The sequence below is a fragment of the Staurois parvus genome, unplaced genomic scaffold, assembly GCF_062004578.1.
Source record: "Staurois parvus isolate SC_StPar_1 unplaced genomic scaffold, SC_StPar_1.0 ptg001051l, whole genome shotgun sequence".
Lineage (NCBI taxonomy): Eukaryota > Metazoa > Chordata > Amphibia > Anura > Ranidae > Staurois > Staurois parvus.
Window position 1 is genome coordinate 4766836 of NW_028318847.1, and position 18236 is coordinate 4785071.

The 18236-nt window shown below is 41.8% G+C and overlaps 2 protein-coding genes across 4 annotated transcripts in view; one reads left to right on the forward strand and one right to left on the reverse strand.

Annotated features, from left to right (window-relative positions):
* Nucleotides 1-3194, forward strand: part of MUS81 (MUS81 structure-specific endonuclease subunit) — a 307431-nt gene extending 304237 nt beyond the window's left edge. For both annotated transcript variants that reach the window (XM_089658089.1, XM_089658090.1), the window contains 2 exons: nucleotides 342-447; nucleotides 2828-3194. In XM_089658089.1, the coding sequence (XP_089514215.1) occupies nucleotides 342-447; nucleotides 2828-2929 (208 nt within the window). In that variant the 3' untranslated portion in view covers nucleotides 2930-3194. The remainder of the gene's footprint in view (nucleotides 1-341; nucleotides 448-2827) is intronic.
* Nucleotides 1-18236, reverse strand: part of EFEMP2 (EGF-like fibulin extracellular matrix protein 2) — a 69385-nt gene that overhangs the window by 35185 nt on the left and 15964 nt on the right. For both annotated transcript variants that reach the window (XM_089658094.1, XM_089658093.1), the window contains exons 4-7: nucleotides 15404-15631; nucleotides 13558-13680; nucleotides 9782-9898; nucleotides 2958-3077 (exon numbers count right to left, since the gene is read on the reverse strand). In XM_089658094.1, the coding sequence (XP_089514220.1) occupies nucleotides 2958-3077; nucleotides 9782-9898; nucleotides 13558-13680; nucleotides 15404-15631 (588 nt within the window). The remainder of the gene's footprint in view (nucleotides 1-2957; nucleotides 3078-9781; nucleotides 9899-13557; nucleotides 13681-15403; nucleotides 15632-18236) is intronic.

Genomic DNA, 18236 nt, shown 5'->3' on the forward strand with positions numbered 1-18236 from the left:
GCAAAAGCTGGAGGGTTGCAGGTGCCCAGCCATGGTGTTAGTTCACTTTTTCATTTTTTCTGAAAAGGTGAACTAACACTTTTAGTAAAAATTCATGCATGCTCACGTAATGAAAATTTGCAGTGATTGAGGGAACAAAACCAATCTAAAACCATGGTTGCCAACCATACATAATTTATGGACAGTTTGTAAATATCTGCTGATTTACAAACTGTCTGTAAATATCTGTTATCTCGTAAAATAAATATCGCGGCCGGCCCAGTTCTGAAGCCGACCGTGCTCAGACGGGGCAGACATTCAGTGATGTTATTGTGTCACATGGTGCTTTTTATGAATTGTAGCAGGGCCTGCTGGAGAAGAGGACACAGTGCAGAGCAGACAGAGATGGTGATAACTGAAAGCAGAGGAGGAGCAAGCTGCCTGGAGGATGGGACTCTTATGGAGGAGGTTAGTGTGACATTGTTATTTCAGCCTTGTCAGTTGCCACACAGTCTCTGTGGGGGGAGGGATCACTGATGTTAGAGGACAGTGAATGGACTAAGGTAAGGGGGACATTGATATAAAAGTTCCTCCTTATATCATTAACTTCCCCCCCCCCTTACCTTCATGTATTCCCTCTGCATAAGGTGGTCTTTGCCTCTAGTCACCAGAGTCCCCCTCCCCCCCCACATTAGAGTTCCCCCTAAAATCAGTGTCCTAAAGAGTTCTCCTTTACATCAGAGTCTGCAGGTTTTCCCCTTACAGTGCAAGGGGGAATGCTGCGGACCCTGATGTAAAGGGGAACGCTGCGGACTCTGATGTAAGAGGGACCAGAGACCCCTTACATTAGAGTTCCCCTTCACACCAAAGTCCGCAGCATTTTCCTTTACATCATGATCTGCAGCATTTCCCTTCACATCAGGGTCCACAGAGTTCCCCCTTGCGCTGTAACCAGAGACCCCCTTGTGACGAGTGTGGCGTCAGACCCCAGCCCTTCTTACCAAACTCGTGACCGAAGAACTAGCCAATCTAAAACCGCGACGTCACGTGCGTAACAATGCCACACCCAGCTGCACCCTGCACACCAATTTTCCAGCTAATTGGACCACGATCGACGTACCGGCAGCCTGAATGCGATTGTTACTGGGTCAGGTTAATTACGCAATTAACCCTTCACACTACCACCACCTCCTTTTTATACAGAGAAAGAGGAAACTCAGCAATACACTAGGATGATTGGTTAACCGTCAGTATACCGCTATCTCTACAGACCGGTTATACAGAGGGTTAAATACTCATAGTAGCGCTCTCCAGCGGCAGGGATTTGTAAGTTACATTCAGGAGCTATAGAAACAGTTCAACACTTTTAAAAAGTAAGATTTATTACCAAAAGGTCAAAAGAGTGCAGTAAAAATATTTACAGAAACCAATGTAACCAATATATATATATATATATATATATATATATATATATATATATATATATATAAATATACAGAGCATAACAGCACAGCAAACAGATAACAAAAAGGAGTTTAAAGGGTTACAGTACTTGCCAGTCAGCCTTATTTTTAAGCAGCTTCAAGTCTCATGACTAAAAGGATGCTTTGATCTCCCACTGTTAGTTTCGATATTAAGGCAGGGAGATCTTCTTTTCTCTCTCTGCGAGATGTTGCACGCAAAAAGTCCTCACTTCTCTGACTACACACAAAGCATAACAGCTTCTTTTTCTACACAAAATCAACTGGTATCTTCCTACCACAGACAAGCCAATCCTTATTTGGCAAAGAATTGTCAGGCAGGGGCTCAGCATCACACGCTGATCGCATTCCTGAGGGAGGGGGAATGAGGGGTACCTGAAGACTTCTTAATACAGTGAGAGCCTGTGCCTGGCTCTTGTATGCATGACTGTGACACTGATGTAAGGGAGAACTTTGGGGACTGTGATGTAAAGGGAAACTCTGTGGACTGTGATGTAAAGGGGAGCTCTGTGGACTTTTGTGTAAGGTCTGGTGACCAGAAACCCCCTTACTTCAGTTTCCCTTTACATCATTCTGCAGCATTCCTGCCTACATCAGAGTTTTCAATTTTTGCGGCTTTTATTTCTTTTTAGCATATTCTGTTATATTCTTTGTAATGTTTTATAGATGATAGCGGTCCTTTATTTTTATATTTAATAAAAGCTCTTTTCTTATTATCTATAACTTTTTTAACTTTGGCTGTACGCCACATAGGTTTGAATTTGAGCCTTTTAAACTTGTTGCCCATGGGAATATATTTTGCAGTGTGTTCACATACAGTCTTTTTAAAGAACTCCCATTTCTGTGTTGTGTTCATTGATGCCAATATTCCCTCCTAGTCTAAGTCTTGTAGAGCAGCTCTCAGCCTTGGAAAATTAGCTCTCTTAAAATTGAACATTTTTATTTTTCCCATATGTGCTTGCTGTTCTCTTTTTCACCAAGGTCATGGTCAGCAGAGTTCCTCCTTGCACTGTAAAGGGGAACCCAGCTGACTCTGATGTAAGGGGAGACTCTGTGCTGGGTTATGTTACCCTGACCTTCCTGTAAAAGGAGAAGTATGTTTTTTGCATGGCCCACACTAGTGTGAACCAGGGGTCAGGGACATAACTTCTGTCAGTTAATTTTTTACCCTCCGTGTCCTATTGGGGAGCTTTTCCCAGACGTTGGGGGGTTTTTTACTTTTACTTTCAATGATAATAGTAAACAGGACAAATAAAGAGGGTAAATCTCCCTGGGAGCACAGACTTCAGTACTTTAAATACATCAGATATTAAATATTTCCAATTAAAACTTTTGCACCAACATGACCACATTTCTTTCTCTATAAGGTGAACTGCTTTCATCGGAAGGATGGACTAATCAGATTGTGTGCTGAAACAGCTGAAAACTCAACTCTCCTTATCTATGCTACTCAAAATAACAGTTTATAATGGCATATCACAGAATAAGGTTGCTTACCATTGCAGCTATAACCATCTTGATCCAGTTCATAGCCTTGATTACAGCGACAGAGAAAGGTGCCATAGGTGTTGTAGCAGCGCTGTTGGCATGGTGCGCCCATTGAGCATTCATTGACATCTGTAAATGATAAGAAAGCTATGTGTAACACGTTCTTTTAAATAAGGCAATAAGCAAGAAAAAAATTCTTGTAATGTGTCTCATTGTGTCTTGCACAATAAATGGTTCAGCATAAGCTTTTATGGAGGGCTGCCAAGCCACACTTAACTGTGACATCTCAGAATTCTCACCATTTTATGCATGATTTCATAGCCCTTTCTCTGCCAGAAATACTCTCCAGGGACCTGTAATGACGACTCTACAGAGCAATCTTTTTCAGCTGGTCTTTTCCAACACTTCTATGAACTGATATTATGTGTATAATTTCACTACTTCCTGAAATCTGACTAATCTAGACCCTATTTTCAGTAAACTTTTAAAACCATAATTTAACCACATTGTAAGTTGACGATTAGATAATAACTTGCACCAAAGTCTGGGAAATATCACATCCTCCAAATAGCTAATAAATCTCATGTAACTGATTTTAGGCAAAATGATTGTTTAAAGCATTTCCCATCAGATGGGGATATTTCTTGTTACAAAACTGTCCTCTGACCAAAGAAAGGAAAATCACAAGAAAAGATGCAGTTTTTACATCAAATAAAGGAAAGCAATATATAAAAATATATTTGTTATAATTGAAGAAAGTATTTTATGGATATATACAGGGCAGGTGCTTCCACTAGACAAACTAGGCAGTTGCCTAGGGCACTCTGCCACCTAGGGGCACCTGGGCGCACCCCAGACTGGCACTCTCTCTGTGTGGAAAACTGCCATGTCATGAATAATTCTGCAGCTGAGAGGAGTTTCGGCATAGGGGAGGAAGGAAGGACAGAGGAAGATGCCGGCTGTCTGGAGACAGTGTAGCAGCTGAGCTGCCGCTCCTTCCAGTGTTCTTCTTAGACTCAGTCCCTTACTGCAAGCTGCTGGCTGCTGCTGATCACTATGGAGTTCCAGCCCTTCTCTTCCCATTCATCAGCACAGGCAGAGCTGCACCTGCAGAGGAAGGTAATGTCTGACTCTCTCATGTCTGTGTGAGTGTTTCGTGTCTGTGTGAATGTGACCTGGCCAACCAGACATCCATCACATGTGCAATGTGTTGGTGAGTGATGGCTGTTTTTTAAATTTTTTTTGGGGGGGGGGATGCAAGTAGCTGGTCTTGCCTAGGGTGCAAAATAGTCGAGCACCAGCCCTGGATGGATATACAGTGAGGAACAGAAGTATTTGAACAAGTCATGGAGGGGTCTGAAATTCACATTGTAGGTGCATTCCCACTCTGAGAGACAGAATTAAAAAAAAAAAAAAAATCAGGAAATCACATTGTATGATTTTTATAGAATTTATTTGTCTTGCACTGCTGAACATAAGTATTTGAACACCTGAGAAAATCAGTGTTAATATTTGGTACAGAAGCCTTTGTTTGCAATTACAGAGGTCAAACGTTTTCTGTAGTTCTTGACCAGGTTTGCACACACTGCAACAGGGATTTTGGCCCACTCCTCCACAAAGATCTCCTCTACATCTGTCAGGTTTTGGGGCTGTCACTGAGCAACACGGAGTTTCAGATCCCTCCAAAGATGTTCCATTGGATTTAGGTCTGGAGACTGGCTAGGCCACTCCAGAACCTTGATATGCTTCTTACGGAGCCACTCCTTGGTTTTCCTGGCTGTGTGCTTCGGGTCGTTGTCATGTTGGAAGACCCAGCCACGACCCATCTTCAATGCTCTGACTGAGGGAAGGAGATTGTTGCTCAAAATCTCACAATAAATGGCCCCATTCATCCTCTCCTTAATACAGTGCAGTCGTCCTGTCTCCTTCACAGAAAAGCACCCCCAAAGCATGATGTTACCACCCCCATGCTTCACAGTAGGGATGGTGTTCTTGGGATGCAACTCATCCTTCTTTTTCCTCCAAACACGACGAGTGAAGTTTAGACCAAAAAGTTCTACTTTGGTCTCATCTGACCACATGATTTTCTTCCATGCCTCCTCTGGATCATCCAGATGGTCATTGGCAAACTTCAGACGGGCCTGGACATGTGATGACTTGAGCAGGGGAACCTTCCATGCAATGCATGATTTGAAACCATGATGGCGTAGTGTTCTACCGACAGTGATCTTTGAAACTGTGGTCCAAGCTCTCTTCATGTCATTGCCCAGCTCCTCCCTTGTAGTTCTGGGCTGATTCCTCACCTTTCTTATCATCAGTGATACCCCACGAGGTGAGATCTTGCATTGAGCCCCAGTCCGAGGGAGACTGACAGTCGTCTTTAGCCTCTTCCATTTTCTAACAATTGCTCCAACAGTTGATCTATTTTCAGCAAGCTGCTTGGCAATTGCCCCGTAGCCCTTTCCAGCCTTGTGGAGGTCCACAATTTTGTCTCTGGTGTCTTTTGACAGCTCTTTGGTCTTGCCCATGGTATTAGTTGGCGTCTGACTGACTGTGGGGTGAACAGGTGTTTTTAAAGAGCTCAGACAGGTGCTACTAATTTAGATTAATGAGTGGAGTAGAGGTGGACTTTTTAAAGGCACAGTAACAGGTCTTTGAGAGCCAGAATTCTTGCTGTTTCTTAGGTGTTCAAATACTCATGTTCAGCAGTGCAAGACAAATACATTCTTTAAAAATCATACAATGTGATTTCCTGAATTTTTTTTTATAAACTATGTCTCTCAGAGTGGGAATGCACCTACAATGTGAATTTCAGACCCCTCCATGATTTCTAAGTGGGAGAACTTACAAAATCGCAGGGCGTTCAAATACTTCTGTTCCTCACTGTATGTAGCATCCCTTTTTATACCTGTAAAATTAAATATCCTGATTTAACTTGAATGCCCCTCGTGTGTGTGTGTGTGTGTATGTGTATATATATATATATATATATATATATATATATATATATATATATATATATGCTATTATTTATTATAGCATATAAAATTAAGGTAACCTAAAAAGCTATTTGACATGTATTGATTCTCCACTGTGCTGTCCATGGATATCTTCCAAAAAGAGCCAGGGTGACAGGGAAGATAACTGGGCTTAAACTAGGGTACAGGGTTAGGGCTAGAGAGTATTTTGCAAACTCCAGTGTGACAGTAAGGCAGGGCACAGATGATGGCTTTTTTTTTTTCGTTCAACCGGCAAGTTGAGCAAAAAAATTATTAGCTTCCCCCATCAACACACTCCTGTGTTGATGTGCGAATCCCTCCAGTGGAGCTGTTGTATTCTGACAGTGGGGAGAGTTACCCGCTATCAGAATGCTATGATCAGTGTTGCTGGCTATAGCTGGTGGCACTGACTGTGCAAAAAAAAAAACAGACAGGCTGGCTGTAAAGAAATCGACTTCTGTACAACCAGCCTGCCCATGGATTAGAATTTGTCCTGCTGAACCATCTGAATTTCGATCCATCTATGGCCAGCTTTAGTGTAGAAATTAGTGTAATTTTAAGATAGATAGGGATCTGGCAAACTGTTAATAGGAAGGTTAGGCATATGACAAGAACAATCTGGTTTTTAGTAAATTGACATATGCAATCCATTGTTCATGGCTATATAACTTGAGACCAGCTCACTCCTATCTGCCACTGACAAAGATTTTATCAGAATATTGTTATCTATCTAATGGCTTTACAGAATGGGAACACTATCCGTTTTGTGTATACGTCGAGAGCAGAGAACCAATAAACATTCACTTTGCCTCTGTTTCATGCAATTCAGCCCCAAAACATGATTCACCAGAATCATTTACCATTTCTGTGTTTGGAAATGTACCTAAAAAAGTAAAAAAATTTCAAATTTGTTGGGGGTGGAGCTTTGCTAATGGGGCACCAGTTAGGGATTATTTTAAAGAAAGCTTCAGATTTAAAAAAGTTTAAAATTACATTAACATATTAAAGCTTAGATATACTTTAAACAGAGATTTGAAAGTTATTATAACCCTTACTTTACAAAACGTGATAACTGTCTATCTAGCTAGCTGCCAGTTTCATAGTGTAATTTAGAACCATTATTGTGTATTGTATGTAGCACTACCCTCGTGAGAGCCACTGGAAAATGCTTGTCCTATTGGTTGCTCTGACCGTGTGAACTCCCCGACACTTCTGACACTCTGGGTTCTGAGATTCTTCAATCAAACAGAAAATACACAACACCAATAGTTGTTAAAATGTATAAGTCTACACTTTAGTGAAGATTGAGTCAACTTGATAATAAAAAGGGGGTGCAGGTAGTAACCTGAAGTGCAAGATATTGAAATAAAGCAGGATCACAGAATACACAAAAGATTAGCAATGTAATAAATCAAATGATTATGACAAACAGGCTGGAATGGATTTATGACCCCAGAAACATGAGGAGGAAGAGGAGATTTTTAATCAGTCCACTCCCTCTAGTCCCTGACACCACAAGCAAGATGGAGTAAAGAATAATAGCAAACCTAGTGTAAGAGTTCCTCCTTAATAAACAATAGAGCAACAATAAGAAAGTTATATTCTTCCACTGGCTCTATGAGCAGAGTTTCCTTTGAGGGAAAAGAGGTCCATGAAATATGGGTATCCTTTAATCTTCAGCTAGCTTTGATGGGGCCCAAATATATGCGGTACAGCAATAAACCAATGAGGCTGAGTGTAAAAGGTGTTATGTTGTCTGTGATAAAGACCATCTAACAGGTTATGTGTAGTAGTGTCTGCATGCAGTGTCCTTAGGTGCAATGTTAAAAATAGGATGGGTTTTTGCAAGCTCACCACTCTGGTAGATACACAGACGGTGAATAGGATGTCCCCGCTCAGGCTCTTGAATGTCCACAGTGAGTTTGGAGGCACCCGACTGGTGCACTGTAGGCTCAAGAACTCCGCAATTTCCACATAGGTGTGCAGGGAATGTGAGCCCAAACAGCGATATGGTGACAGCAACAGAAACCAGGTGTGAGCGATACAGTGTTGTGGAAGGGAGGCCCCAAGCTCTGACCGCCATGCTTGACGTGATGACCTTCTTTCTGGTCGCCCTGAATCGCTGGTCCTAAGAGAGCGTGCCTGCACAGTCCAATTTATCTCCTTCCCCAGAATCCCTTTCAACTCTCTGGAAATTGTAGTTTCAAACAGTATTAAGGCTATGATAAGTCCAGGTGACCGGACTACACATCCACAATCCTCTGCTTTCAGTCAGTGAATTTTTCCTCTGCATTCAGGAAGTGATGTAATTATCTGCTTTTGAGCATTAGAGGTAAGTGTTCCAATCTCCTCCCAGACATTTTTAGGAATAGGCCCATTATCCTGGTCTAACTTTACCCTGGAAGGCAAGGGGTATTTATAAAAAGAGCTCTCTAAAAGGGCTAAATGGGTAGCAGAAATGAGTCCTTTGGTGGAAGTTACGTGTACAACTCTGTTCAAAACTAGCACCAGGGAAAACCAGACTGGAGAGGAAGAAAATTGAGCATGCAAGGCATGGCGCAGCTACAGATGTTGGTAAAACCACTTAGGGTTCAGAGAAATCCCAATGTTAGCTGCTCAAAAGATTTAAGAGAACCAATCTCATATAATTGTACAAGAGTATGAACTCCTTCCCTCTCCCACCTGTAAAAGCCCTGCAGGGTGGATAACTCAGGGAGCCTGGCATTGTCCCATATAGGGGTATATTTAGGGGAAAAAAATCCCATTGACTTCTTAGCAGCATCCCATACCTTGTACATCAGCACAAAGGTGGGCATAATAATAAATGAGTAACACCCCTGGAGGAAAAGAAATTTAATCTCCAAACACGGGAAGGTTTCTTCACAGTGAGAGCTGTAAACATGTGGAATAGACTCCCTCAAGAGTTGGTTCTGGCCAGCTCAGTGGATTGCTTCAAAAAAGGCCTGGATTCTTTCTTAGATACACAGAATTTAACTGGATACTAACATTTATAGGTAAAGTTGATCCAGGGAATATCCGATTGCCTCTCAGGGATCAGGAAGGAATTTTTTCCCAGCAGGAGCAAATTGGATCATGCTTTGCTGGGTTTTTTTTGTGCCTTCCTCTGGATCAACTGTAGGTATAGTATTATAACTTTTTTTTTTTTTTTATGGCTGAACTGGATGGACTTTTGTCCTTTTTTCAGCTACACTAACTATGTAACTATGTAAACCCAACAACCCCTCCAAGGCATGCAGAGGCGATTGTCCCCCATGTCACCCATGAAGTTAAACGGTAAGAGACGCTAAACAGAATCTCAGAGTCCCACCGTACCAAATGCTGCAATTACCACCCACCTAGTTACAGAGATCACCGAGAAAGGCAGTGAATAGAAATGTATCCAACAGGGACACAAACAACAATACCATTTCTAATAGGGTGGTGAAGAATTAGAACAGCAATAAAACTCTATCCAAAATAAAAACAAATAATTTTGCACTCCTAATTGTAGCTTGTATTTTAAATACAAACCCTTAACCTAACTGTTTCTTAAAACAAGAATTATTTTAAGTTTTGACAGCCCTCTGGCATCTGGCCATTGAAAGTATTCTGCCTCCAATAGCACAAACAGGTTTTATTGGTGAATACATGACCTCACTAGTCAAATGCTGGTTGTAAGATTACATCTTCCAGCTTCTGTATACTGACTGTAACATGGTTGTAGACAATATGTATGTTGGCTTTCAAAATGAGATGGTGCATGCATGGAAAGACATGATCATTTGCATGACCTTATACCTGTCCAGAGGATATAAAGAGTTTAGAATTTCTTACCTACACATGAGCGATTATTAGATGCCAGCTGAAATCCTGGCTCGCACTGACAGGTGAACGATCCAGGAGAATTAACACAGCGATGTTGACAATATCTGTATCTGCACTCGTCAATGTCTGCAATGGTAGGAAGACAAAAGTATTAGAGGCATAGAGACAGTGTAAGCAGTAGAGTGTGCTTCTACAATTAACTGACATCTAGCTGTGGGCCATAAAGAGAAACTTCAGGCAAGCAGAAAAGACAGTCTTTTAGCCCTGTTAACTATTCATTACAAGATACCTCTCATGAAGAACTTTGGAGGAAGCCAACTGCTGATGGTCATGTTGGTCACGTTGTTTGATTCTTCAATACTATCTAAGTTACCTACCTGGAACAGTTGCACAGAACAAGAATTGTAACTTCACTCTAACTTTACTTGATGCATCATACGCCATGTATAGGAATCAGAGAGCATTGAAACTAAACACAACCAGGCAAGAAGCTTTTTTCAGAAGAAGGTCAGCAATATCAGCTCCCATATTTCTTGCATGACTGGTTCCCATTGTTTGAAATATTGAAAGTATAACTGCCTGAATCAGAGATTGTGATGTCATCCTCCTGCCTCACGCTTCACCCAATCAGAGGAATCTCTGTATTCATTCACAGAATACAAAGCTTGCTGTGAATGGCTGAGCACGACCTAGGCTGACTTGGTCTTGTTCTGGTAGTCTCCATCTCAGAAAGGAGCAAGAGAGGGTGGCTACTTTTTTTTTTATATAGAGAGACTATGGAGAACTAATGCAGCCACCCTCTAACAGAAAGTCAGATCACAGCAATAAAACAAAAGAATTTGAAGATTTGGAGGTGCTGAAAGCAATAGAAGGTACATATTTGAGCACTTTAAGTGCTTTGTGAATGCTCAACAACATTTCCATTATGAAGCCATTTCAAAAGCCTGTTCAGAATTTGAATTAGTAACTAATAAAAACAGGTTGGTCAGACTTTATAAACATATACAGAAATTTACTGTATTAATAAAAAAATCTGTGTTGGATATTAAAAGGGTAACACATGCACTAACACAACACTGGAGCAACGGTTTGGAAATGATTGTACATGATTATTATTAACGGTGAGCTTTTTTTTTAGCATTAAACAGAGTAAGGAAGGGTTGGAATCTCTGGCGTTTATTGCTGTCTGTGTCTCGTAGGAGAATGCACCAGCAGCATTTATTCTGGTGGCCATTCCCAATAAAACAAAAAAGGGATAGGATGTCCAACATTTCATAATCATCACCAACACTGAAGTTAAAGGGGAGCCTCCCAAATGGGGACAACTGTTCTGGTGACATATGTCATAGAGGGGTTTTCCCCCCATGTAAGACAAATAACTAGTCTCTGGGACAGGAGGGGAAGGAAAATGTGTCCAAAGTGTAAGTTTTAAACCTTATTGCTCTATCTCCAATCTGAAAAAAGGGCTTTGGTTGGAGTTCTACTTTAATTTCCGTAAAAAGGTAAATCAATGCACACTTGGGGTATTCAGTTTAGCATACTTGGTAAGCAGATGTATGAACACTGTATAAAAAAACAACTCCAGACTGAATTGGAGGATCTAGTTGGAAGATATTTGATCCTTTTAGGTACAGCTGAAATAGCTGAAATATTGATTATGTGACTAGAAGCAAATAAAGTAAAACTCAAAATGAGTGAATATATAAATAGTTTCATCTGTTTCTTCCTATTCATAGGATAAAGCTATTTAATAATTACTCCCTTCAGCTTAAAGCTCAGTTGCAGTAGTGGAGATAGATCTGCTGTCCCATGGAAATTGTACAGGTGTACGAACAACCTCCATTCTCCTAGCCTTACCACCACTTTCCTGCTAGAGTAACTGTGCAGGGATGCCAAATATGACTGAAGTCCAATGGGCACCAGAGTTAAGCTGGGTATGCACTGAGTTTTTTTCATTCAACCTGTGGCCTGAAAAAAAAAAAAAACTTGCAGATTCCTGTATCCACACAAGTGATGTGGATGCAAGGATCTCCCCTGCTGTGAACTGTATTCTCACAGCAGGGACTCCCGCTCCCATCAGAATACACTGATCAAATGCTGGTTCTCTAGCAGGACCATTCGACAGAAGCTAATCTAATGATCGGCTTCTGTTGAACAGACAGCGCTTCGTCCTGCTTAACGGATGAATGTGTGTACCCAGCCTAAATCCTGCTGCTCTCAGTAAAAGAACTGGCCTGACACACTCGACTCTTCTCTGTAATACAAAGTCTAGGTGAGGACACTTGTGTTGAGGGATGTTGCTGTTACTCAGCACTGCCAGTATAGGGTACTGCTTTGTTAGAGCTAGAGGAGTATTTTTATTGAGAGATCACAAAAAAGTTTTTAATACTATTCAGGACTATAATAAGATTAAAAAAATGAAGATATAAAAAGGTGTTAGACTTCAAGTGGGCTTTAACCTTCACAGAAGAGCCTAGGGTTGTCTTATTCCTTATCAAGGATAAGCAGTGCTGAAATAGCCTGGTTGTTAAGCCAGCCATAAATGGTTCGAATTTTACCCAAATCGATTGATGTATGACTTGGGTACAACCAAACGGTCGGATTTTTTTGTGTGATTCTTGCCATCAGCTATAGCTGCTAGCAATCATCACTGTAATCTCCAGGTAAGGATGCCTCCTCCCTGTGGTTGCAGAAAAGAAAATCACATCATCTCTGGCCAAATTTTGAGAAGTTGATGCAATGGACAGATACTGTATATTGGATCCTCTCCTAATGACCAGTTCATCTCAGCAATGCAGATCTGTGATAAGGGCTCACATATCAAACAACCCTCAGCAATCGTAAAGCAGGAATGAAGGGTTTTTGTGTAAATTGCAAGTGAGTAGGTCCCTATTGAAAAAGAGACTCTGCCTCATCTGCAAAAAAGCTAATTTTCTGCCCACCATATTTTCTTTGGATTGTACACTGAACCACGCATGTGCAGATCAGTGTACACTTTCAGGATGCTATGCCGACATGTGGAAGATTCCAAACCCAGGAAAAGAATGGAGGAAAATGACAGCAGCAGTGAGGGAGTGACAAGGGAAAGGACAGATGTACCACTGGAGCCCTGATGGACCCTAATGTGTTTAGTTATGCTTTAAAGAAATGAGGGATCTTAGGGCTACAAATCACCAAATAGTCTTCCCTTGTGAAAAACTAGTAATTGTACATATGTTCATATGTCTAGAGAAACTCTTGTAAGTGGAACTCTGGCCATGGGAAGGCATGATTCAGGTATGTCATGTCCATAATAAACTGTGAATGGTATGCTGCAATATTTAGCACTTAATTTTAGTATTATTTTTTATATAGCAATGTTTTTACAGGCTAACACTGCACCAGAGGGAGATTTTCTATGAATGAAGGTACACAAAATATTCTAAAACTAAGAAAACATTTTAGCCAAAAATCAAAAAGCTTACCAACAAGATGTACTCTGTTAGTTATTGCTGTCCAGATTACTACATGAATAGTAATGGAAACTATGTCACTGGAATCCATTACGAGTACAGTATAGTAAAGGGCCTATAACATGCAGAGGCTGAATGGAAGGTCATAAATGAACCACTTTGACTAGAAACATAAACATAATTTCTGTATACCACTATAGTTACCACTAATGGCTGCAATGTGTTTCAGGTTACGGGGTGTGGTATGTCTCTGCTTATCATATTTGAAGTAGTTATGGAAAGGTAGAAAAAGCTGTGAAAAGCCAGCCATATGATGTACATGGTTATACTCACCTACACACTCGTTTCCAATCTTCCTATAGCCATCTGGACATTTACAGTGGAAGCCACCGGGTATGTTTACACATTCCTGGCTCGGCAGGCAGTCGTCAATTTCATGGGCACACTCATCTACATCTGTGAAAAAGTACAACACCATGTTGGTGGCAAATTCTGATACATGTGGCCTAAAGTAGTTGTTGGGTTGTAACATGTAAAATGTGGAACTTAACCTTTGTTATTCTTTAATGCTTCATTTAGGGTGATTAGAGAAGGAATATGAAACATTTGAGAAATAAAACACATTTGACATCTACTAGCTTGTAATTAATTTCACAGATTTTTTTAGATTTCCTCTGATAAAATGCAACCAAATGTCCAACATCTGAATGAAATAGAGATAAACTATCTTATATATTTTAACTTAACTCAGGCTGTAGAACAGGTGGTAAGTATCTCAATGTAACATGACAGTTCAGCTATCAACCTTCTGTCCCTCTTACATTGATAGTAAATCTGAGTTCTCTTTAAAGTTGCTTTAAAGGCATCATCATAAACATGTCATATATACCTGCTCTGCGCACAGAGCAATTTCCTACCTCCTCCTCTGGGGTCCCCCACTAAAGCACTGGGCGCACTCCTGAGCTAAGCCGTATGCATCCATAGACACAGCTCCCCTCAAACCCTCCCCTTAAAGACTTACCTGGCTCCTCTCTCGATCCAGCACTGTGCCTATATGCAGCAGCACTGCTCTCACGTCCTCATTACAGAGAACGCAGAGGCAGCAACAGGTTCCACCCCCCCCCCAACCCACTCCTCACAGGATTTAATTGTCAATAACAGGAGCCAATGGCAGACAGACACAGCTGGACCAAGAGAGGAGCCAGGTAAGTGTTTAAGGGGTGGCTGGGGGGAGCTGATCATGGAAGGTTCATCCAGGCACAGGATTTTTTATGATTTTTGTAATCTTTAATTCACAAACATATGTTTTTCCTTTACTCTTTCAGAAGCTCTCTGAGCTAAGTTGAGATTTAAGCTTTGTGAATGGCACAGAAGAGTGGGAAGTTGTGGATGCTGAACACCTGAACTGGTGAGGATTATAAACATTGTTCCAATGCAGTGAGGATCTGGAGATACAGATTCCCACTCTACATATTAGGGCACAGGTGTCAAACACAAGGCTCACGGGCCAAATCCGGACCGCCAGGCCATTTCAGATGGCCCTTGCAGATGCGGCACCCCCCTCATCTCCAATCCACTTTGTCTTAGAAGTTGGCAGCAGAGAGGAGGACAGAACTCCTCCTACAGATTCTGCACCTCTCTGTGCAGCTACAGCCTCATCCCCACCTCCCCTGGTCTCAACATTCAGCAGACTCCATCCCTTCTCTTTTGTCCTCCTCCAGACCCTGCACTTTTAGATTCCTAGCTACACCCCCAGCTTCATCCCAACAGCAGCACAAGGTTAGGGGGGGCTGCACTGTGATGTAAGGGAGGGTGGGGGGCTCTTTACATCTAATGTAAATGGGGGGTAGGGTGCTCTGGACATCCAGTCTTAGAGATACAACTGGCCTTTGAGGGCAGCCGTAATGCTGATGCGGCCCAAGAAGAAATTGAATTTGACACCCCTGTATTAGGGGATCTAAGCAGAGCTTTAAAAATTCATGAAAAATAGCTGTTCCTGGAGTTGGGTTTTGAAGTTTGAAAAATGTCTGTATGCACTGGCAGTATTTATATTAACACAGATGTCATATTAAGCTGAAGCAGAACATCCACTTCTACGGTCACTTAAAAGAAAGTTTGAGATCCCTAAAAATATCCCTAATAATAAAATAAACCATCTCCAGAGTCACACCTCACTTACCTACACAGGTACCCAGTCCTTGTGAATCAGGCTGGTACCCATTTGGACAAGGGTTGTTTCTTTGATCAGTTCCAGCACCACCATGAGGGTTTCCAGCAGGTCCAGGATCAGGGTGGGAGTCACTAATTACAGAGGCAGAACGAGGAAGGCATAGGTAACCACCATAATGATTGATGCACTTCATTTCACCCTTGCAGGCATCAGGGATTGTCAAACACTCGTTGATATCTGCAGATGTTGTAAATAAAGTTGGTAAGGACTAAATTGACAAAGGCAGTAGATGAAAAATTATATAAATAAACTTTACCAAACAACATTGACCATGAGCAATTGGGAATACCACTGTCTTCCTGACGTTCTTGACCATATATACCTGTGTGCATTTCTCTATATATAAGTGTTTCCCCTTATTGAAGAAATTCAAACAATGGGGTTTTTTTTTATGATAAAATATTTTATAATACAAGCAACAAAGATATTAAATATATTAAATTATATTTTAATCATATTTTAGTTGTTTGTTTGCCTTCAAAATCTCATGTTAGAGATGATTAAATGTTCAATATACTGTGTGTGTGTGTGTGTACATATATATATATATATATATATATATATATATATATATATATACACACACACACACTATATTGTCAAAAGTATTTGGACGCCTGCCTTTACACGCACATGAATTTTAATGGCACTCCAGTCTTAGTTCGTAGGGTTCATTATCGAGTTGGTCCACCCTTTACAGCTATAACAACTTTAACTCTTCTGAGAAGGCTGTCCACAAGGTTTAGGAGTGTGTCTATGGCAGTGTTTCTCAACTCCAGTCCTCATGGACCCCCAACAGGTCATGTTTTCAGGATTTCCATTATTTTGCACAGGTGATTTGATCAGTTTCACTGCCTTAGTAATTACCACAGCTGTTTCATTTGAGGGAAATCCTGAAAACATGACCTGTTGGGGGTCCATGAGGACTGGAGTTGTGAAACACTGGTCTATGGGAATGTTTGACCATTCTTCCAGAAGCACATTTGTGAGGTCAGGCACTGATGTCGGACAAGAAGGCCTGGCTCACAGTCTCCACTCTAATTCATCCCAAAGGTGTCCTGTTGGGTTGAGGTCAAGATTCTTTGCAGGCCAGTCAAGTTCCTCCACCCCAAACTTGCTCATCCATGTCTTTATGGACCTTGCTTTGTGCACTGGTGTGCAATCATTTTGGAACAGGAAGGGGCCATTGCCAAACTGTTCCCACAAAATGGGGAGTATGAAATTGTTCAAAATGTCTTGGTATGTTGACGGCTTAAGAATTCTCTTCACTGGAACGTAGAGGCCAAGCCCAGCCCCTGAAAAACAACTCCACACCATAATCCCCCTCCGTCAAACTTTACACTTGGCACAATGAAGTCAGGCAAGTACAGTTATCATGGCAACCGCCACACCCAGACATGTCCATTGGATTGCCAGACAGAGAAGCGTGATTCATCACTCCAGAGAACACGTCTCCACTGTTCTAGAGTCCAGTGGCGGCATGGTTTACATCACTGCATCCAACGCTTTGCATTGCATTTGGTGATGTAAGGCTTGGATGAAGCTGCTCAGCCATGGAAACGCATTCCATGAAGCTCTCTATGCACTGTTGTGCCAATCTGAAGACCACATGAAGTTTAGAGGACTTTAGCTATTAACTCTGCAGACAGTTGGTGACTTCTGCGCACTGTGCTCTTCAGCATGCGCTGACCCAACTGTCATTTTACATGGCCTACCACTTTGTGGCTGAGTTGCTGTTGTTCTCAGTTGCTTCCACTTTTTTACAATACCACTAGCAGTTGACCGTGAAATATTTAGTAGCAGGGAAATTTCACAGATGGACGTATTGCACAGGTGGCAATGCTTGAATTCACTGATCTCCTGAGAGTGACCCATTCTTTCACAAATGTATATAGAAGCAGTCTGCATGCCTAGGTGCTTGATTTTATACACCTGTGGCCGTGGAGGTGACTGGAACACCTGAATCCAATGATTTGGAGGGATGTCTCAATACTTTTGGTATATACAGGTGAAACTCGAAAAATTAGAATATCGTGCAAAAGTCAATTTATTTCAGTAATGCAACTTAAAAGGTGAAACTAATATATGAGATAGACTCATTACATGCAAAGCAAGATAGTTCAAGCCGTGACTTGTCATAATTGTGATGATTATGGTTTACAGCTCATGAAAACCCCAAATCCACAATCTCAGAAAATTAGAATATTGTGAAAAGGTGCAATATTCTAAGCTTAAAGTGTCCCACTCTAATCAGCTAATTAAGCCATAACACCTGCAAAGGGTTCCTGAGCCTTTAAATCAGGGGTCCACAAACTACGGCCGCCAAGGACATTTATCCGGCCCGCGGGCAGGGGCGTATTTGCCACGAGGAAGGGACACTAAGTACAGGGGCGGGCAGGGGGCTGCTGTATCTTACCTGGCTCCGTGTCCCAGTCCCACGACGTTCCAGTCCAGGAAGCGCTGCTCCTTCATTTACTCTGGCCACTCCCTTACTCGATGTTCGCACTGCCGCTCGGCTCCACCTCCTCACTGGTAATTGGGCGCCAGAACTGTAGCTCAGGAAAGGCACACAGGCGGCCAATCGCCTGCGAGGAGGCAGAGCCGAGCGGCCCCGCGAACATCAAGTGAGGGAGAGGCCAGAGTGAAGAAGGACAGCTGACAGGTAAGTGTGCAGTGCAGATGGTGCTGCTGCAACCAGGTATGCTGGCTGCAGCAGCACCATGCCGAAACAGGGGTCAGCAAGTTAAGTGTCATTGGTGTCAGTGGAAGGAATAGTGCCCCA